At 31.5% G+C, this 19927-nt stretch overlaps 1 protein-coding gene across 1 annotated transcript; it reads right to left on the bottom strand.

Moving 5' to 3' along the window:
• Positions 1-4138: 4138 nt before the first annotated feature.
• On the bottom strand, positions 4139-18110 carry LOC134279086 (uncharacterized). Its single transcript, XM_062761441.1, has 14 exons — positions 17977-18110; positions 17697-17772; positions 17012-17240; positions 16525-16641; positions 16201-16270; positions 14748-14854; positions 11732-11788; positions 11565-11604; positions 9833-9873; positions 6741-6783; positions 6478-6503; positions 6325-6385; positions 5108-5133; positions 4139-4992 (listed from the first exon to the last, which is right to left on the bottom strand). Exons 2-14 carry the CDS (start codon positions 17748-17750, stop codon positions 4952-4954), a joined length of 912 nt encoding a protein of 303 aa, XP_062617425.1. The 5' UTR covers positions 17751-17772; positions 17977-18110; the 3' UTR covers positions 4139-4951.
• Between the last annotated feature and the right edge of the window lie 1817 nt (positions 18111-19927).

Consider the following 19927-nt stretch of genomic DNA (forward strand, 5'->3'; position numbering starts at 1 on the left):
AACACTTTGCCTCGAGGAAAACTCTAAATGTAGTTACATGATTTTTGGACTGTTACATTTTGCGTCGAGATCAACGCAAAAAGAAAAAAAAACGTACATGTGCTGTTTCGTTGCTAAATTTTGCGTTGAAGATTACTCAAACTGTAATAAAACAATATATAATTCATTTTTGGACTGAGTTTACAATACACAAAACATCATAAAATTAATTTAAATATATAGCCATGGGAAAACCCATTTTACAAAATAGATAGAACTATTATGACAATGAGGCCAACGTTACGGCCTTTACGGACATGACTCATTTTAAATGTCTCCGAGTCAAGCACAATTTCCGATGACAAACATCAACAAACTGATGCAAATCCGTACGAAACCATTGAAAACGATGAGGAAGATTCATTGAATTCACAAGTAGACAGATATCTCCCACAGAATAGTCAGCCATCAACACTTCTCATGCCTAGATGTGAGCAGTCTAGTAGAGTAATCGATGGAACTATTGACTCTGATGGCTATCAGTGTCCTTGTCCTCCTGAAAGAGGGGTTGAAAGAAGATTACATGATGATAATAACGAATATTTAACTGTAGTGTAAATTATTTCTATGACAATATAATTACATGTACATACTCAACAAAAAAGAAACTCATATTCAGATTAAACAAGATTATCTAAGTTTTCAGTTAAAACTTTATTTTTTAATAGTAATTTTATGGTGTGTTGTGATAAAAAACAAAAATGTCCTACGTTCCAAATTGACAAGATAAGTTGATGTCTGACTCATTTACGTCGCATTCAAATTCTAGAGGCATACGTCTGAACCAATCCATATGTCTTTTGCGACGTCTCAGCGCAAGTGGGTTTCCATTGTACGGACGTTATGCACGAATACCAGCTCCTCTCGGTCTCTTGTGAACAACTGGTGCACTTTATGCTAATTTCAGAAGTTTGTACAGCAGTTCAGAGTCAATTGCGCGTGTGCTGAAGGAGGACCTGAGGGTCCTGTATGGGTGTGATAACCCACGGACGGCCAGTTTTGGACTGTCATCCGTGTTCCTAGATGATGGAGGCGTGCGTTTAACTGCTGCAAAGCCGATTGATGTACACCAAATGCAGTTACATGTACAACCTCCAGTTGCATAGTTCCGGTTAGTATCTTTGTTTGAGCCTTGCTGCGGTCGTCTTTGTTTGGGCGTGGCATGCATTGTAGTATCAACATTGCATTCAAAGCAAAAATATTGGTTTAATAGGAATGATTTTTTTTTCAAAATCCAAAATTTCATTTAAAACAGACCCCTAATTTACAAGAAATAATGCAAAACACCATTTTCATAAACAGGATTAATGAATTTAGAGAGAAAATTCAAAAATGGGGTTTAAAAACCCATGACGTACATTAAATAGGTCACAGGTATCGAATGATAAAAAAGATATTTGTTTCATATAATTTTACAAATTTTCTTTGATGAGTTAAACAATATGCATTTCTTATTTTGTTGAGTATACATCTATTGATTGACGTGTTTTATCTTTACAAAGGAAACAAACCTTCTATTCATTTGGATAAGTGTACGTGTATTTCCTCATTGTTTATTCCCTCTTCATTTCACATGAGTTCAGAAGAGGAAACGTCCATTTTCATCATTTTTAAAGAATATTTGAGCGAAAAAAAAACATGTACGCTCCATTTTTTATATATGGTATCAAATATAATTTATGATGTTTTTCATCCTTACCTATTAGCATTGGTAAAAAAGAATGTATACGTTTTATTGTTTTATAATTCCAATTTATTCCCTTTTTTAATGGGAAAACTACGATAATATTGAAAAAAATATTTTTAAAATAATAATGATAAATAAATAAAAATCATTCAATATTTATAAGGGATGGCAATCGATTGCAGAATTCATAATCGGTTAACCGAAAAAAGTTCCGACCGATTAACCGGTTAGTCGTATCAAGATATACATTTTGACATTTTCTTTTCATATACACAAGAAGGTTGAAAAAGACGTTAGAAGTTACATTCTGTTTATTATTTTGATCGGGGAATTTTATGTACAGTTGTACACAATAGTATATTTTTATTTTTATTTCAATAGACAAGAAAACTTAAGAAAACTATTAACTTGCTTCAGAAATCAGACAGGGATAATTTTTCAACGCAGATCTTAAAGAAGTTAATTATACATTGTTATCAAAACTATATCTGAACTCTCAATATACTGATATACAATTTACAACGTTCTTTCTAATAATATAATTTGATATATAACAGCAAAATATAAACACACCATAATTTAAAGTGCTTAAAGGTGATGTTTTTTATAGCATCAAAATATTACTGGACAATCTGGGTGACGAATTGATTTTTTAAAAACAGTAATGAACACTTTACGAACTGATCAATGATCCCTACAATATCAATCCAGAGAACTATTATTCCCTCCAAATATTCTTAATCGTACGATGTGTAAAAACACTAAATAAACATCTATGCAGTGGTTTTCTTTTTTTTTTTTTTTAAAAAGAAATTCCCATTTAATTTCATTCAATGGCATAGTAGGAATGATGGATAAGAAATGGGCACACTAAAGAGAAGCAGACGAACAAACAGAGAACGGACGTACAGACAGACGGACACCACGACCACTTTTCAAACGGGGATGCAAAAAATAAGTCTCCTTTCTCACGGTTAACAAAAAGTGTTCAGGAATATTAAGTCTTACGATTTATAATGTATTGGTTGAAAATAATTTTATCATATTTTTGGTTTTTTTTGTTGTTTTTTTTTTCCATTTTTTGCACTCTATTTACAGAAATGTGTATGTACGTGCGTTTTCTTATTTTATATAGAAAATGCAGAAAAATCTTTCGAAAGTGCATTCTCGCCCTTATCTGTTCCCAACCCATCTGAGGTAGCGGTGTCAAAGAGATCTAGAGAAAAGGAAGGAACGCCAAAATAATCACCCCCCCCCCCTCCACGTTATCTATAATCGAAGATTCGGGGTATTTCAAAGTTTTTACCCTGTCCTTCTGCTGTCTATTTATCTGTTTTTTTTTTCTGCCAAAAAAAAAATGACCTTGCCCATAATTTTGGAGTGTTGCTATGTTTTACATGTGTACTGCTTGTGACAAGATATTTCTTTGGGTATCAACAAATTTGACCTCTTGATCTTGACCTTGGAGTTTGATCTACTTTTACCAAAACATTATGATAATACTTTATCCTTTGTCATAACTTTTGAACAATTTGTGCTAGGACTTTCATATACTTCACATATGTATTTATTGTGACAAGTCCTTTCATGGGGTAATGATAATTATGCTTTTTGACTTTGACCTTAGAGTTTCACCCACTTAAAAAATTACTTTTATTTAGCCATAACAGTTAGAACTCTGGGTATCAAAATTTATATGTGTATTCTATGTTAAGGAACCATAAAAAAAGTATATCAAAGCCTTGATTAATTATTATTAGCTCTAAAGCATTTTAAGAATGTTTTTTACCGTTTTAGTATATATTTTTTCAAATAAGATGCTATTACTAGCAGGGGCGGCTTTACATGATACCCAGGGCCTTTGAGCAGTTCTTTTTTTTTTGTGCTAGCCTATTGTTAATCAAAACCTAATGGTTTATGTGGTTTTTTCTAAAGACTGGACTCCACATCCCACCAAAGAAAATTCAAATGTGACCAAGAATCACCTCCTCATCTCCAAGGGAAGGATTGTGCTATACCTGGGATTTAAAATGAAATATAATAAAAGGAAATGTGTGCTGAAGAAACTCAGGACTACAGTACATGTGGATGAGATGAGCATTGTTGGATTTGACTCTCATGTAATAAGCTTTAAGAAAAACAAAATTGTATAGTTGATGGATTGGTTGAATATTATTGTTTTACACCGAGTCACAATATTTTAGCCATATGATAAGGAAAACCGACTGCAGATAAACTTTATGTTTAGGACAAAAAAAGTTATGTTAATTTGTTGATATATATTTGAATTTTTTTTAGTAAACTTTATTATATTTATTTTTTCTAAATCCTTTTCGACTTCAATCCAAAAAATACTTTCAGTCAAGGGGAAAGTACATGTTTTTACTGATAAGAAAACATGTCAGATGCAAATATTTTCTACAAATTTATTAGCTGTAATTGCATTGACATCATTAACTTTTTAAAAAATATTTACAACAATAAATTCTTTATATATTATAAGCAGACACAATTATGTTGATACAATGAATAACAGAAAAAAATGTTAGTGGACTTTTTGTGATTTGCAACTGAGCGGGACATATTAATGATTCAGTTATTTATAGCAGTATTTTTGATTAAGGTAAAGTCCAGTATCATTTATACATCAAACAATCTTTCCTACGATCAAACGAGAAAACGAAATAAAAGTGCATATAAAATATAAAAGTATATAATATAAAAATACACACAGCGTATATTAACTAGGCAACCTTCTAATGATGATAGACTTAATGTTGAGAAGAGCATGAATATAAATATATCTTGTGAAAAGACTGTATGTTAAAGCTGATCTAGTAGTTGGACACTGGAGAAATTAATTCTCTTTCTAAAAGATCCATTCGTATTTTTTAAAATAGTTTTTGACAACAGTTTTTATTTCATAATAAAAATTTTAAGAACATTGTTTAAGCTTTAAGGCTGTTAAATTAAGTTTATGCTCTTTTGTCCTTGTTTAAATCAAGTTTTTTTTTTCGAGACTTTAGAACATTCAGTGTTAGGTTAATCAAAGCAAAGACATTTGTTTTTGTCATCAAACACTTGTGCATTCCGAATAACTAATTTCTTTTTTTTTAAAAATTATTATTTCAATTACGGAATATTTTGAAAATTATCAACTTGTACATTTAACGAGCCGCATGATGACGAGATGAATTGCATATAAATGATTTTAATGCTAAAATTCTAATGTCGCTTCTTCTTTCTTTTCTTTTTTCTCTTCCTCCCTTTAAAAATAAACAAAAGGCAGAAAAATAAAAATGTTTGAATGAAAAAATATGAAAGAACTAAACATTCTTCAATTCGTTTACAGTTTTATAGAAAATTAAAGAAATACTGTACCTTCAGTTGGGAGTCTGTCTGGCAAACTAAAAAAGAGAAAATTGTTCTTTGTCTATTTTTTTATCGTATTAGTTTAATCAGTTTAGTAAAATTCATGTAAACTCTGAACAGCATGTACATGTACTATAATTATGAAATATTGATCAGTTTTATATGGATTCATTAATCTAAATAAACAAGCTGTATTAACGACGTTCGATCCTGATATTTAAAGTCTTAAACTTTTTTTGCCAAGTATATTTTTAGTTTCTACATACATAGCTTAATAAAAATTCAAATTAAAAAAATGGGGGGTCAATACGCTTCTTTTGGCGCTACAATATATTTAATATGACCTTTTTGCACTGAAATTTGCGTCTTAATTAAAAATTTATTTTTTGACGTTTTCCCCGCAATATTTTTATCCAATTAAAGCATGAAACAAAATGAACTCTTAGTTTGTTTAAAAAAAGACACTTAAAAATTATGACTAAGAAAAAGTTTCAAATTGCTTCGCATAATCAATTATTTGACCTTTCTGCACTAATAAAAAGTGTTTTTTTCTGGCATTGACAATTTAATAAGCAAGAAATTTATTTCAAAGTCTTAAACTTTTTCTGATTTTAAGCAAATAGGTCAAATTTATCTTGAATATTTAGAAAAGAAAGTCAAAAGTGGGGATATATGATGTAAATTTTCAGATATTACTAAAATAGTGTCAATTTTACGTTAAAATTGGCTCAATTTTTTCCCAGATTTTCAGAATATATTTACTATATTTGTCACACTTTGTTGAAAGAATTCATAAGGAATAATCTAATAGATATTTCAGAACCAGCATAACACATTTCACTACAAAAATCAGCTTTGTGTGCAACCAGGATTGAAAAACAGGAATGAATAATTAACAGTACTGTTATAGTTCAAAATGGATAAACTGATCATTTTCGTCCAAAAAACCTTCCGCCGCAAAATATAGTCCCTAGCTTAATTCTACTTGAATGGAATTTAATCGCGCTTTTTTCATTGAATATAGTTAAATTTGCACTGTAGAATTCAGATTTATTGTTAGAACTTAAAAAGGATGCAGAATTTTATACTAGATAAAGGACCTGACCAAAATGCGCTCAAAATATCAGAATCTAACGTCCTTAAATATATTGTGTAGACAGTTTAGTTCTTCCTTGTAAAGCATTGTATATATTTTGCATTGAAACTCGTTTTTGAACGATGCGAACCTTTTTGTACATGGATCTACATTGTCTTCTTTACTTGCAGGTGTGCTTTCGTGTACAATATCTGTAAAGTATGATAAAACAACGATGTAGACAAATGTATTGTAGATCAAAAACAGATGCAAATCCCCCTTTTCCTGTAGAAATTATTTTTACCTGACTGTGCTGCTCGCGTACTCCCACTAAAATGGAAAGCAAAAATCTTTGATTTGGTACAGAAAACATAGAGTATTCAGGATAGGTTTGTAAAAGGTGAAAACAATACTGTGAAATTGTGAAATTTAATAACCTCGAATTGGCAAAGATACGCAAAAATATATATTTAGCTTATTTAGAAATGATATTATATTTCATGATTTAGAATTAATCAGAACTACACTTCATGTTCAGGATCAAAGGAACGCAACAATTGCAATTACCTGCCACATGGTTGTTCGGACCGTTTTGCTTTATATATTATTTCTAAAATGAAAAAAAAATGTCACATAACACACTTTATTACTGCAAAAACATTTAAATGTAAAGTTAATTCAAGTTTAAAAAGCCTGCATATTTATATTTAAGGCATGTTTTATTAAATCACTGAGAAATATCTGGAAAAATAGGTTAATTTTTTATCACAATAACCAGAATAGCCAAAAAGAAACTGAAATTAAAATCAACGCTAACAAAAATCCAAAAGGACATTATTTCTCGACAAGATTTGGAATTTTGAATGTTTATCGCGGAAAATTTAAAGTGGCAATATTACGCATCTCTTCAAAAACAGACTTGTTAGAATTTTCCTATAGGATTTGGAATTTTTTTCATACTCATAAATGTATACGAGGGCCGTTCAAAAATTACGCGGACTTGTTGCACAGAAAAAATATTTGACGACATAATCGGAAAAAATGTCTTACATAATATAAAAGAATCTTTACTTATATGGTCTTCAAAATTTCATATCAAAATGTTGTGAATTGGTATCAATTTTGACTGATTTTTCAGGACATATCATTAAATCACGGAGCAGCAAAATCTTCGACGTCAAAGGCATTATAAAAAAATATGTGATTGAGTTTTCATTTTCTCAACATTTTCCCAACAGTACCTGTACAGTTTGAGTTACCTTATCTACTCAACATCCAAACAACATTTCTTGTCAAGCTTAAAATCTATTTAACAAGTAAAGAATATTCTTTTTTTGTTTTAAAACCAAAAACTGCAGGTATTTATGAGATATAGTGTGATATTGTTGACTCTCAATCACGTTCTTTACAGTCCGGATAAATTTTTCGTCGATAATCTTCTTCCCATCCTCCCGTATAGCCTTTTTACAGAGGTCTAATGGTCTAAAATTTCAATTTGCTATTTGTTGACGAATGTCACGAATACCCTAATTTACTACATGTTTTATTATGCATATTTTGGATCTATGTTGGCGATATCTCATGCATTACACATAATTTAACAAAATGTGGTGCGCCGTCAATTCAGGAAACATCATTTTCACAGTCGTTTTCAAGGTAATCGCATCAGAGAAAAATCACTATATTTCTGTTAGTACTTCAAATATCACGCCAGAAATCTAAATACATAATAATAGAACAATTTAAAGATACATTTGAGAAAATTGTCGAAAAATATCGCGAATTATAGAAAATAGATGAGTTAAATTTTGGATTCCGCATGCTTTTGCTTCAAATTTTTTGTCGTGCTCCGTACCTCTCCATCAGCGATATCAACATACCGATAATTTTAGCAGAATTTTTTTAAAAATACAGATATTTGCCAAAAATTTATTGGAATCTTTAAGATACATATTTCTGTGAAATTTCATAACTATATGACGTCTATAAGAGTAAATAATAGCACAGTTCGCGTAATTTTTGAACGGCCCTCGTACACTTTCAGAAAATTACAAATTTTATAAGTAAATAATTCTGATTATTTCATTAAAATTAATCATTATTTATGGTACATAAATATATATACATCGCAACGTGTTCGAGGTTCCACATTCCATGCTATACACGCACATGACGCATGCGTACAGTTTTCATAAACAAAACAGCATGGTAAGAGAGGGAGCCCGGTAGGCCTGCTACATTGATTGATTGATTGATTGTATACTGTTTAACGTCCCTCTCAAAAATATTTCACTGATATGGAGACGTCACCATTGCCGGTGAAGAGCTACAAATTTAGGCCTATGCTCGGCACTTACGGCCTTTGAGCAGGAAGGGATCTTTATCGTGCCACACCTGCTGTGACACGGGGCCTCGGTTTATACGGTCTCATCCGAAGGACCGCCCCATTTAGTCTCCTTTTACGACAAGCAAGGGGGTACTGAGGACCTATTCTAACCCGGATCCCCACGGGGCTGCTACATTGACAAAGTCGACCAAAACGACAAAGTCGACCAAAACAAAAATCAAAACCAAAAATAGGGATTGAAATTAAAAAAAAAACTTTCCTGACAAAAATTTAGTTGGGAGATTAATATAATCATTGGATGAAGAAGAAACGGGACCTCTGCGACATTCACGTGGGGCTCGCGAAGGTTCTACCCTACAGGTTTGTTGATACATGCTATCATTTCTCGTATCTCCATAGCTTTCAAAGAAAAAAAAATCAGTGTAAACTCAACATAAATATGCACTTATGACATATAAAAATTATTGCCATTTGAAGTGCAAATTGTATTAGAACTGCAGAGAGATATTTTGTTTGACATTTTGCCGCTATGACGTATGATTTGGTGGGTTTTCCTTTCCTGCACCCCAATACACAATACGTCAACATTTGTACTTAATCATGTTAAATTCGTCTGAATGCAGACTGAAATGTTAATTTTTATTAATTTACCGGAGAGTTGAGATATTTTGATTCTGATAATTGCTTTTACATAATATTCCATTATAATTGTAAACCCTACATTGTATGCACGTGCCATTTAGAATTCACGTGGCACAAGTCAACAGAAGTAAGTTACGACCCTTGATTTTCCGGCAGATTCTAAGTATGTTAATTTTGTATGAGGGGAGAATATTTATTTTTCGCAAAATGCTTACTTCAACCTTTTACCTTATTTCTGAATGTTATATTGGGTAAATTTAAATGAAAAAACACACGATTTGCAGCCGTATTGCCGCTTTAAAACAATAATTGTCGAATTGTCGACATTTCACTTAAATTTGATTTTATTACACATTCGATATAATGCATTATAAACATGCGTATCTAGTGCCTACCAACAACAACAAACACAATTCCACAAAAAAATTACGGACCACTTCTGTAGTTAATTAAGTGTTTTGAGTAAGCTAACTTTGAAAATGTACATAAAACTATAACATGGCTTTAATTTTCAAATTTTCAGAAAAAGCAGCACTTAATTTCTTCACTTATATACATTAATATTTCATTTTCTTTACATGTGGAATTAGACAACAAGTATGTGTTTCTGTCTATGATATAGCAGAAACAAGTCAAGAGAGTAATTTTATAATTTTATTTATCATCTTACCACGAACTAGAAAAACTTCGTGCTCACTGTTGTTGCTTGATCTGTTAAAGAAATCATTTTCATTTTATCTATTTTTTATCTTTAAAATACAAGTTTCTCTCTACACATCTTATACTATTCAAAATAATATTTCCTTACAAAAGTATGATATTAACATCAATATACCCTAACATACTTTTGCGTTATAAAATTGCGTTCAAATATAAACAAACCAAACAGAAATCAACAAAATTGAACAAAAGAAAATATCATAGAGCAATAAAATTGTAAAATGGAAGTCAATTGACAAGGGACTTGAGCTCGATCAGTAATTCATCAACAGAAAGGCGCACACGTACATGTATATTGCTGAAGATAACGAACAGTTACAATTATATCGATCTCAAATCATCTTTAAACAATTAAAACTGTATGTGAAAAAGGCATAAACACGGACACCTGAGGATTTCCAGAGATGGAAGGAGTTCCCTAAGAGTAGTAAGCAACCTGCCGAGAGCCCTAATCTATCGATCAGGTACAATGAACAATAGTTTAAAATATATTTTATTCTGTGAATTGGATTGAATGAACAATTTAGTGTTAGTTAATGATACAATCAAACAAGCAAGTTACATTGCTTTTTGTTGTGCAACTCCAGGAAGCCAATTTTGAACAAATTTGACATTTTCCGAGAGTTTTTATAAGTTTACCTGAGTTTTCAATTCATGTGAGCTTTTCTGATCATCCGTCCGTCTGAAAACATTTTACATTACAACTTTTCACGAACCAATTTTAACTAAACTAAGCAGAACGTATTATCGGGTAAAGGGGATTTTGAATTGTTTGAATGAAGGATCAATCACCATTCAAATGGTAGATAATCAAAAAACAAAAATAGTGTCGGATTATTTAAAAATCTTCTCAAAAACAACTGGACAAGAAAAGCTAACATTTTTGTTAAAGCATCCTGGGGGAGTGTAGATTCAAGCAACAAAAGGGAATCCTAGTTTTACATTGAAATATATACTGTATATGTAGGAATAATTTATGGGAACAATTTAAGAATAATCACCCTCTCAAGAACCACTATGCCAAGCAAAATGAAAGCTTTGTTGAGGTATCCTGGATTAGAGTAAATTCTAAATTGTTCCAATCATGACGTATATGGGTAGGGTGGTGCCACAATAGGAAGTCACAGTTTTAAATCGAAATATATAAAACTACCTTTAAAAGTTTTCTTCTCAAGAATCAAATGACCATAAATGGTGAAATTTATGTGGAAGCATTCAATTCTGAGGTGGAGTTTTCTAGATTGTTCAAGCCATTACCCCTTGGATAGGGCGGGGCCACATGTGGTGTTACGAGTTTGGAAATCCGGTGAAGAACAGCATGGGCAAAGTGACTCAGGTGAGCGTTTTGGCCCATGTGCCTCACTTTTAATCAAAAAAATTAATTGTTTGCCACGCTAATATATGCAAGACGAAAACATCATCAAGAACGACATACTAAGGACAGAATTTGTTCAGTATAAGTCTTTATTTCAAATTTACCAATACAATTCAAAACATTGGTCATTGTCTCAAGCATTGGGGGAAAACGAAAATTGAAAATTATAAGATTTTAATCCAATAGAATTATTATTCTTTTTTTTAAATAAGTGAATCAAATTGACACACCAACAGCTCGGATTAGACCCACTGTCAAGATAGAGAACTCAAGTTTACTGTGAAATAGTACTTAATTTAGGCGTTACCTTGGCAATAATTCTTGTCCACTTTCTATTATTTCCATATCTGTCAACAAAAATATATTATGTTTCAAAATTTTACATAATTACTTCTTTATCCTATTGCACATTCATAAGCGTACTTTTTTTTTACATATGAATGAAAAAATACCTATATTTAAACAAATCGTTACCTGTAAAGGGTAGAGAGTCTTTCTTCTGCACTTCATCATGTTCATCTTTTCCTAGTACTTAAAATAATATGTTAATTTAAAGGAAGAAGAAGGATATGGAGATAACGAGCAGTATTCAATATCAAAGTCCATAAAACAATACAAAATAGGAGCAGAGCAAACACGGACCTCTGAAACATCAGAGGGGATCAGGTGCCATGGAGGAGTGAGCATCTCCTACTGACCGGTCACACCCGCTGTGTACTCCTTGTCATGATCGGGAACTAATTGAAAAATCCACCGCCAAATCAGTGTATAAATAATGGACTAACAAATGAACATGAATAAAACTGTTAACCAACAAGATTCTTGAGTTTTACTTTTGAAAGAGTATTTAAGCTTACAAGGATCCTTCATAAATATTACATGTAATTGTACGATGAAATTGAATGGTAATTTATTTCAATGAATGGTTATGACATGTTCAATTTATTAGTGTCAGTATTATATTTTTGGATCTGAAGATGCAAATGACGAGCCATTAGTTTCTATATCTAAATTTAAACCAACAAAATATATGCTGAAATATTTCCAACTCGAAGTTACACAATAAACAATCAATCTATCGTTAAAACGATAAGTATAATAAAAACAATAGAATATCTCGTGCTTAGTTTACCGCTAGAAATACCTATATTATTTTATTTTATGAAAAGAGATGCTTTTCATGCTGAGGGTGCTTTCAATGGCCAAAGTTAAAATTAAATCGAACGGGGTATATCAGTGGTCTTAATCAGTCGTGTGTTCTCAAAGATTTTCAATTCTTAATTATTTATTCAATTTTATTCACTTTAAAAAACTTTTGAAAAAATACAATCACTTATTTTTGCAAAATAAAAACAATATGTTTACTTTTGATAATTGCTTTTATGGTTGTTGAACAATTGATGTAGTGAATTCTAAAAGCAGCCTAAATTTTTCCGCATAATTCCTGTTTAATCCGATATGTGTGAGTGGATGTAAGGGTGTGTGTGAGGGGGGTTGGGGGGGTTGAATCCTTTATATACCAATTTGTAGAAATTCATATGAAATTTTTGTTTACATGCAATATATAATGTAAATAAAATTTAAAAAAAAACAGTAGCTTAAACACCCACAATTGATCTTCAATTAATGCAAAAATATTTCGTGATGAATTAAAAGCTAGGCTTTTTAAAAGAATATAAAACTAGAAAACTGACCAGTCAGCAAGGGCCCCGCTGAGGGGTAGAAATATAAGGGTGCAGCTCATTGAATGAGAGTTTTAATTGATTACATTTTTTTTTATACATGAAGATTATAAGTACAACTGTATCTTTAAAATTTCAAGATAAATCCTGAATGTCCAAAAACCTGTAAATAGTAACCTTGTATTAACATAAAACAGGGAAAACCTCCTGTCTTATTTTTAAAAAAACTAAATTTAATGTGTATTTAAAAAAGATTTAAGCAGGTGTTTTATAAAATGCAAGCCTTCAGTAAATGCAAATATCACCCAGAGTTAACCTCAACTTCAAAACAAACATCAGTTGCAGACAAAGGTGTTCGTTAATCTTCATGTGACAGATAAAGATAAGCCTCTAAATTTTCTTCAGCAAGCAAGATAATTAATCCCAGGGGATTAATTGTACTGCTCTCCCATCCTTTTCTTCTACATAAATTTACAATAAGAACTTTTTTCAGCACTGACAGAATGGGGTTATTATCTGATTACCTGTTAAAATTAACAGCATTAAGGCAGCAAAAAAAATTAAATTCAATAAATAATTAAAAAATAAAATAGTACTAATAAAAAAGGATATCTTAATATATATCTTGATTTTAGAATTCAATAAAATTATGTTAAATCATTGTGTGCAGTATTTTAACCAATATAAAGTATGAACATTATTTTAAATCCATATTTCAAAGAATGTACACATCATTCAAAATTGACCTTAACTTCAAAACAAAGTTCATTGCAGACAGAGGCTGGTACAGTAATTAATCTCAATGTGTCAGATAAAGATAATGCTTAGGATTTTCTTCATGTGGAAGGTTAATTAATCCCAAGGGACAAATTGCACACCCTTCCCAGTTTACAATGTTAACATTCTCAGCAGTTATCTCTCTTTGCCCATTCATTCTTATGCATAGTTGAGGAATCTACCCCACCACCCCAGCTCCAAACCAGAAGACATAGAGAACCAAACTTAGCATCAAAATATGTATTGCTGCCTACTGAACTACCATACCAAATTTGAACCTGATTGGGCAACCGTAAAAAAAGTTATTAGAAAAAAACAGAAAATTTGTGGACGGAAAAGTGACAGACGGACAGACAGACAGACAGACAGACGGACAGAGTGATTACTATAGGACACCCGCAAATCCTTGCGGGGCCCTAATTACCGAATAGCATTAAAGCTCAAAAATCGGTTCAAACAGTACAAATCAGTAGCAGAAGAAACACATATCTCTAAATCATCAGAGGTAGAATCGGTGCCATTGGTGAATTAGTATCCCCTTCCGACCGCACACACGTGTGTTATTTGTCGTGATCATAAAATAAAGGGGGAAATTGTTCGAAATTTTCGAAGCCAGGTGAATTTTATGAGGAAAAGCAAAATGACAAAAAAATCAGCAATATCACATAGGCTGATTTTTACCATATTGCTTTTCCTAATAAAATTATTCTTGCTATTCTTATATTTTTCTAAAGTTTAAATTACATTTTCAGCATCAAGGTAACATACTCTGAAATTTGATTTCATCTGTAAACCTTTACAAAGTGTGTTATGTTCATATTTGTAATTATATTGACATTATATTGAAATATTACTAATATTTTCCAAGTCTGTTTCATTTTTCAGTTCATAGGAGAAAAAATTCTAAGAATAATCCAATTTTCTAAACTTGTGACATGATACGAATTAATTAAGACTCCTCCAAAAAAATGTATGTATCACCTGTCCTTAAAAACAAGAGCTATTTACAACAAAATTCATAATTCACAAACCTTTTCGGACTGTTTTCATGCAAAAAGCATATACAATAAGAGCACTTATGGCAATTATAGCAACAAGAATGGCAACAATCATTCCTGCAATATAGCCGTCCATGGAACTGAAAGTAATAAATTCAAATCATGTTGTTCAGTGCACATATTTCGTTAGATATGTAAAATTATAAAAAAAAAAAAATAATAATAAATAAGAGGCCCATGGGCGACATCGCTCACCTGAGCACTAAGGGTAGGAAAAAGTAGAAAATGGCTTTTTATTGTAAAGTTTAAATCCAAAAGTAGTTCCATGACCAATCATGGATTTGCTATTTTTTAGAAAATGATTTTTAAAGAATTTTCCTATATATATCTTTAAAAACTTTGGTCAGCCATTTTGGCCCCACCCTACCCCTGGGGGTCATGATTTGAACAAATTTGAATCTACACTACTTGAGCATGCTTCCATAAAAATATGATGTATTATAGCTTTGTCATTCTTGAGAAGATGATGTTTAAAGAATTTTCCTATATATTTCTATGTAAAACTTTGGTCGGCCATTTTGGCCCCGCCCTACCCCAGGGGGTTGTGATTTGAAAATACTTGAAATTACACTACCTGAGCATGCTTCCATATAAATATGATGAATTATTGTTTTGTCATTCTTGAGGAGAAGATTTTAAAGAATTTTCCTATATATTTCTATGTAAAACTTTGGTCGGCCACTTTGCCCCCCCCCCCTTCCCCGGGGGTCATGATTTGAACAAACTTGAATCTACACTACCTGAGCATGCTTCCATATAAATATGAAGAATTATGGCTTTGTCATTCTTGAGAAGAAGATTTTTAAAGAATTTTCCTATATATTTCTATGTAAAACTTTGGTCGGTCATTTTGGCCCCGCCCTACCCCCGGGGGTCATGATTTGAATAAACTTGAATCTACACTACCTGAGCATGCTTCCAAATAAATATGAAGAATTATGGCTTTGTCATTCTTGAGAAGAAGATTTTTAAAGAATTTTCCTATATATTTCTATGTAAAACTTTGGTCGGTCATTTTGGCCCCGCCCTACCCCCGGGGGTCATGATTTGAACAAACCTGAATCTACACTACCTGAGGATGTTTCCCCATAAGTTTCATCTTTCCTGGCCCAGTGGTTCTTGAGAAGAAGATTTTTAAAATATGCCACAAAATTTTCATAAATTCCCAATTATCTCCCCTTGAATGAGGGCATGGCCCTTCATTTGAACAAACTTGAATCCTCTTCACCCAAGGATACTTTGTGGCAAGTTTGGTTGAAATTGGCCCAGCGGTTCTTGAGAAGAAGTCGAAAATGTGAAAAGTTTACAGACAGACGGACAGACAGACGGACGCCGGACAAAACGTGATCAGAAAAGCTCTCTTGAGCTTTCAGCTCAGGTGAGCTAAAAAATTCGAGGGAAGAAATTGTCTATTCTCTTTACTGACCACTCATAGCTGTTTTTTGATTTCTCTTCTTGACTTTTTTGAGTATTTTTTATTCTGTAGCACTCTTGATCTACAAAAGTATATTATATAAATTATTTTTAACAATAGTTACTTTATTCCTACTTTAATTTTACATACAAACATAACTCCTTCATATTTGTGCATTGTATGCTGACCAAACTTTTCCTTTAAAAAAATGTCAAAACTGTTATTTCTGAACTCCCAAATTAATTTTAATATGATTCCTAACTCTTTTTTTTAAAAAAAGGCCAACATTTTTTTGCAAATATTACTCTAGGGCTGAAAATTAATACTGGTACTTACATTTATATGATTCTGATGCCTTATACCTTGACGGGCAAGGATTTTTAAATTTTGTACAGTCTTCATTGACATTGTTGAAAATCCTATTGATGCTTGTATCATAATAACCACAATACCCTTGAAAAAAAAATTGGTGAATAAATCTTAAGTTTCATATTTTCAGCAAAATCTATTTGCATTTGGCAATTTAATTGAAAAAAAGGACAGTTGAAATATTTTTATTCCATTAAATACAATCTTCATAAATTTCTGCTACATGCAAAGACTTGATACATGTACTAGAATAAAAATCATTCATTTTGTTTTCAATCGTAAGCCCCATTATATGAAAGGGAAACTTTTTTTCATATCGCACAGCAAATGCTCTAGCTTTCATTTGTACCTAGTTGAACTTACTGCAAACTAATATTCTGGCAATTTATTGTCTAACTCTTTGTACTAAATGTATGCTAAATCAAGATGGATTTGAACAAATATTCATATATACCTGTTAGAATCCATCTTGGTGCACATACTTCTACTGTTTCATTACTCCAATGGTTCACCAAGCAGTGATATTCAAGCTCAGACGGGTTAACACACTTCTGGATGATGGCTATCGCGTCACATCTTTTTCTTTGAACGGCAACGTTCCATTCATCCTCAGTGGCTGGACAGTTCACAACTTCTCTCACAGTTGGGAGTGATTCAACACATTGTTTTGTTTCCAAACAAAACTAAAATGAACATAGTTAGGTTTTAAGATTTTTTTCATCGAAAAAACAATTTAATTGGATAGTTTCCTTATTTGTTTGAACATTTTCAAAAGATGTTTTTAAATTAACTATAATTATTATATTTTTCATTTTCTCCTGTTTTCTTTTGAATTTGTTTAAATCAAAATATATAATTTCAAAGCACGTATTCCAATCAACATATTTTTGTGACACGGTCACAATTCATTATCGACTAGAGGGCTGATCTATTGTACTTGTGCTATAAATTTGCACGTGGAGATTTTTCAAACAAAAACGTTATACAGAATGTAAATAAAGAATTAATTCGCTTATACATATATTGGAATAAATATTTGTTTTTAGGTTTCATTCTTTTGAAAATTCTTAAAAATGTAAATTAAAGAATACTTTTTGCGCTTAACGTGATCCTTTGCATAAATTTAGCTTGTAAAATACCTGTTGTGTAAATAATATTTTTGTAGAAAACACAAATTCAATATTAGTTGTCATTCACGGGTTTCCGTAATTGAATCTGCAAAAGAACGTAAAAGTAGGTCATCTGTATTTGACCACAAAACCAATCGTATAAATGTTTAATGGTACATTAATTAAATCTCATATTTATGTTATCAAAGGAGAAGGAATATAATAATTATATACTTTATAAAAATATTACTGCTTGTAATTTAAAATTATGATTTCAAATCATAAGAAGGAAGTAAATATTCATACATACGCTAAACGCTAAAAATACAAATATATGTGTTTATATCTTCCTCTCAGTCAAGGCTCCGAAACGTATGTACCGACAGTCCTCGATTTATGCATGCGTGTGTTTGTGAGTGAAACACTTTTTTCAAGTTTGTGCTTGTGGAGTGCACTTAATATTATTAATATTTATGACAAAAACAAGAGAAAGGTAAACCTGGATTTTTTAAGATAAGCAATTTTTTTCCGGAAAGTCGTCAATTCTTCAACATGCTGCAACTAGTGCAAGTTGAAGAAACAGTAAATACGCTTCATGCATCGCAATTGAGGTTTCTGATCTTGGTATGGATGTAAAGGGGACTGACTCCGATTTCTATTGCGCAATATTTCGCATATTATATAGTAAAATGAAGCGTATTTACTGTTTTAAAAAATTCAAAAACCTACGAGTAATTAATAAAGATTAATAAATTATGAGATAACAAGTTAATTAAACAAAACAAGTTAACAAAAATTTCATTACAATTTCATATAACTGATTCTTAAATATTTATTCAACTGTACGATATATTTCTCTCCAAAATTGACACGTGCACTAAGGTCAATGTAAGGTAATTTATAGCGACGCAAGCTCTAAAGACAACGCCTAGATATAAGACTTAGATTTTTTCCCGCAGTAATTTGGACCCACAATGCATCGCTTAGTACACAGCTAAAGCAACGTTCTCGCGAGATTAACAACAAAAGTTAAACGAAAAATAAACTTGCGTTGATTTAATGAATTTGATTTGAACATATTTTATTATGCAAAGACATAAATAGATTGGGCAGCGGGCATAGCCTATATAAGCCCTCTCCAGCTGCAGGTTTATATATGACCAATAAGTTATATATATATATATATATATATTTACATCCACTGAATATTTTCTCCTTTATTTCTTAAGAAAACCCATTGCTTTAATCACTGCATGAACTACATTAGGCATGTCGCCTGTACAGATTTCTTGATCAGTGGCTGTTCCATCAATGAAACGTATAAAGACGTTCGCATCATTAATATAATAATTAATCTTTTTAATCCTACTTTAAATGATCATTTAAACAGATATAAATATAAACAATATAATGTCTTTCTTTGTTTGTTATCACTGGAATTAACGGTCGCAGCTATTGCAGAAAAAATTAACATAACCCTCTTACGCGGGTTTTTTTTTTTTTTTTCTGCAACAGCTGCTTCCGTTAATTCCAGTAATAACAAACAAAGAAAGCATTTTATTGTTAAATAGCTAACATAAATTTGAATGGATTATAGGGAAAAGAAAAATACATGAGTGAAGAGTGAAAAAGAAAGGGAAAAAACAACAACAAATGAATACCGGTTTATAAATGTGGAAGTGATTTAATGAATTTATTAGCCCCTTCACGGTAACTGCGGTACTACCCTTTTGCAGTTCAAAATAATAACGTTTGGCGAAGTTTTTGTTGAGAGATAATCAAATTACGTATATTTAACAATTACATTTACGTCATATTTCACCAACCTATATCATTCTGCCCTGCAAAAGAGCAGTACTGCAGTTACCGTGAAACGGTCTATTGCAGAGAAATAGACAATAAAACGGTTGTTACAACGTACTTTGAAAAATTACGCTCTTTGAAAAAATTTTTCAAAGTGCGTTAAAATTTGAGACCAAGCTAACGCACTTTGAAAAAAATAATTTTTTTTCAAAGTGCGTTAATATCGACCATATTAACGCACTTTGAAAAAAAATGGAAAGATTGATCAATATTTCTTCAAAAAATCGGTATGATAAAAAACAGATTCTGGTTTGATAATTTTTTCATGATAAAGTCACAGTAGGACCTGAGATATTGACGTTTTAAATATTTAAGGTTTTGATTAAATAAAAGGGAAAATTAAAGGGTCTTGAAAAAAAGAGTGACGATTGATTAAGTTCATTAATTCGTTTCTTCTT

The sequence above is a fragment of the Saccostrea cucullata genome, unplaced genomic scaffold (assembly GCF_032062105.1).
Source record: "Saccostrea cucullata isolate Sc308-1 unplaced genomic scaffold, CSIRO_AGI_Scuc_v1 ctg1317, whole genome shotgun sequence".
In the NCBI taxonomy this organism is placed as follows: domain Eukaryota; kingdom Metazoa; phylum Mollusca; class Bivalvia; order Ostreida; family Ostreidae; genus Saccostrea; species Saccostrea cuccullata.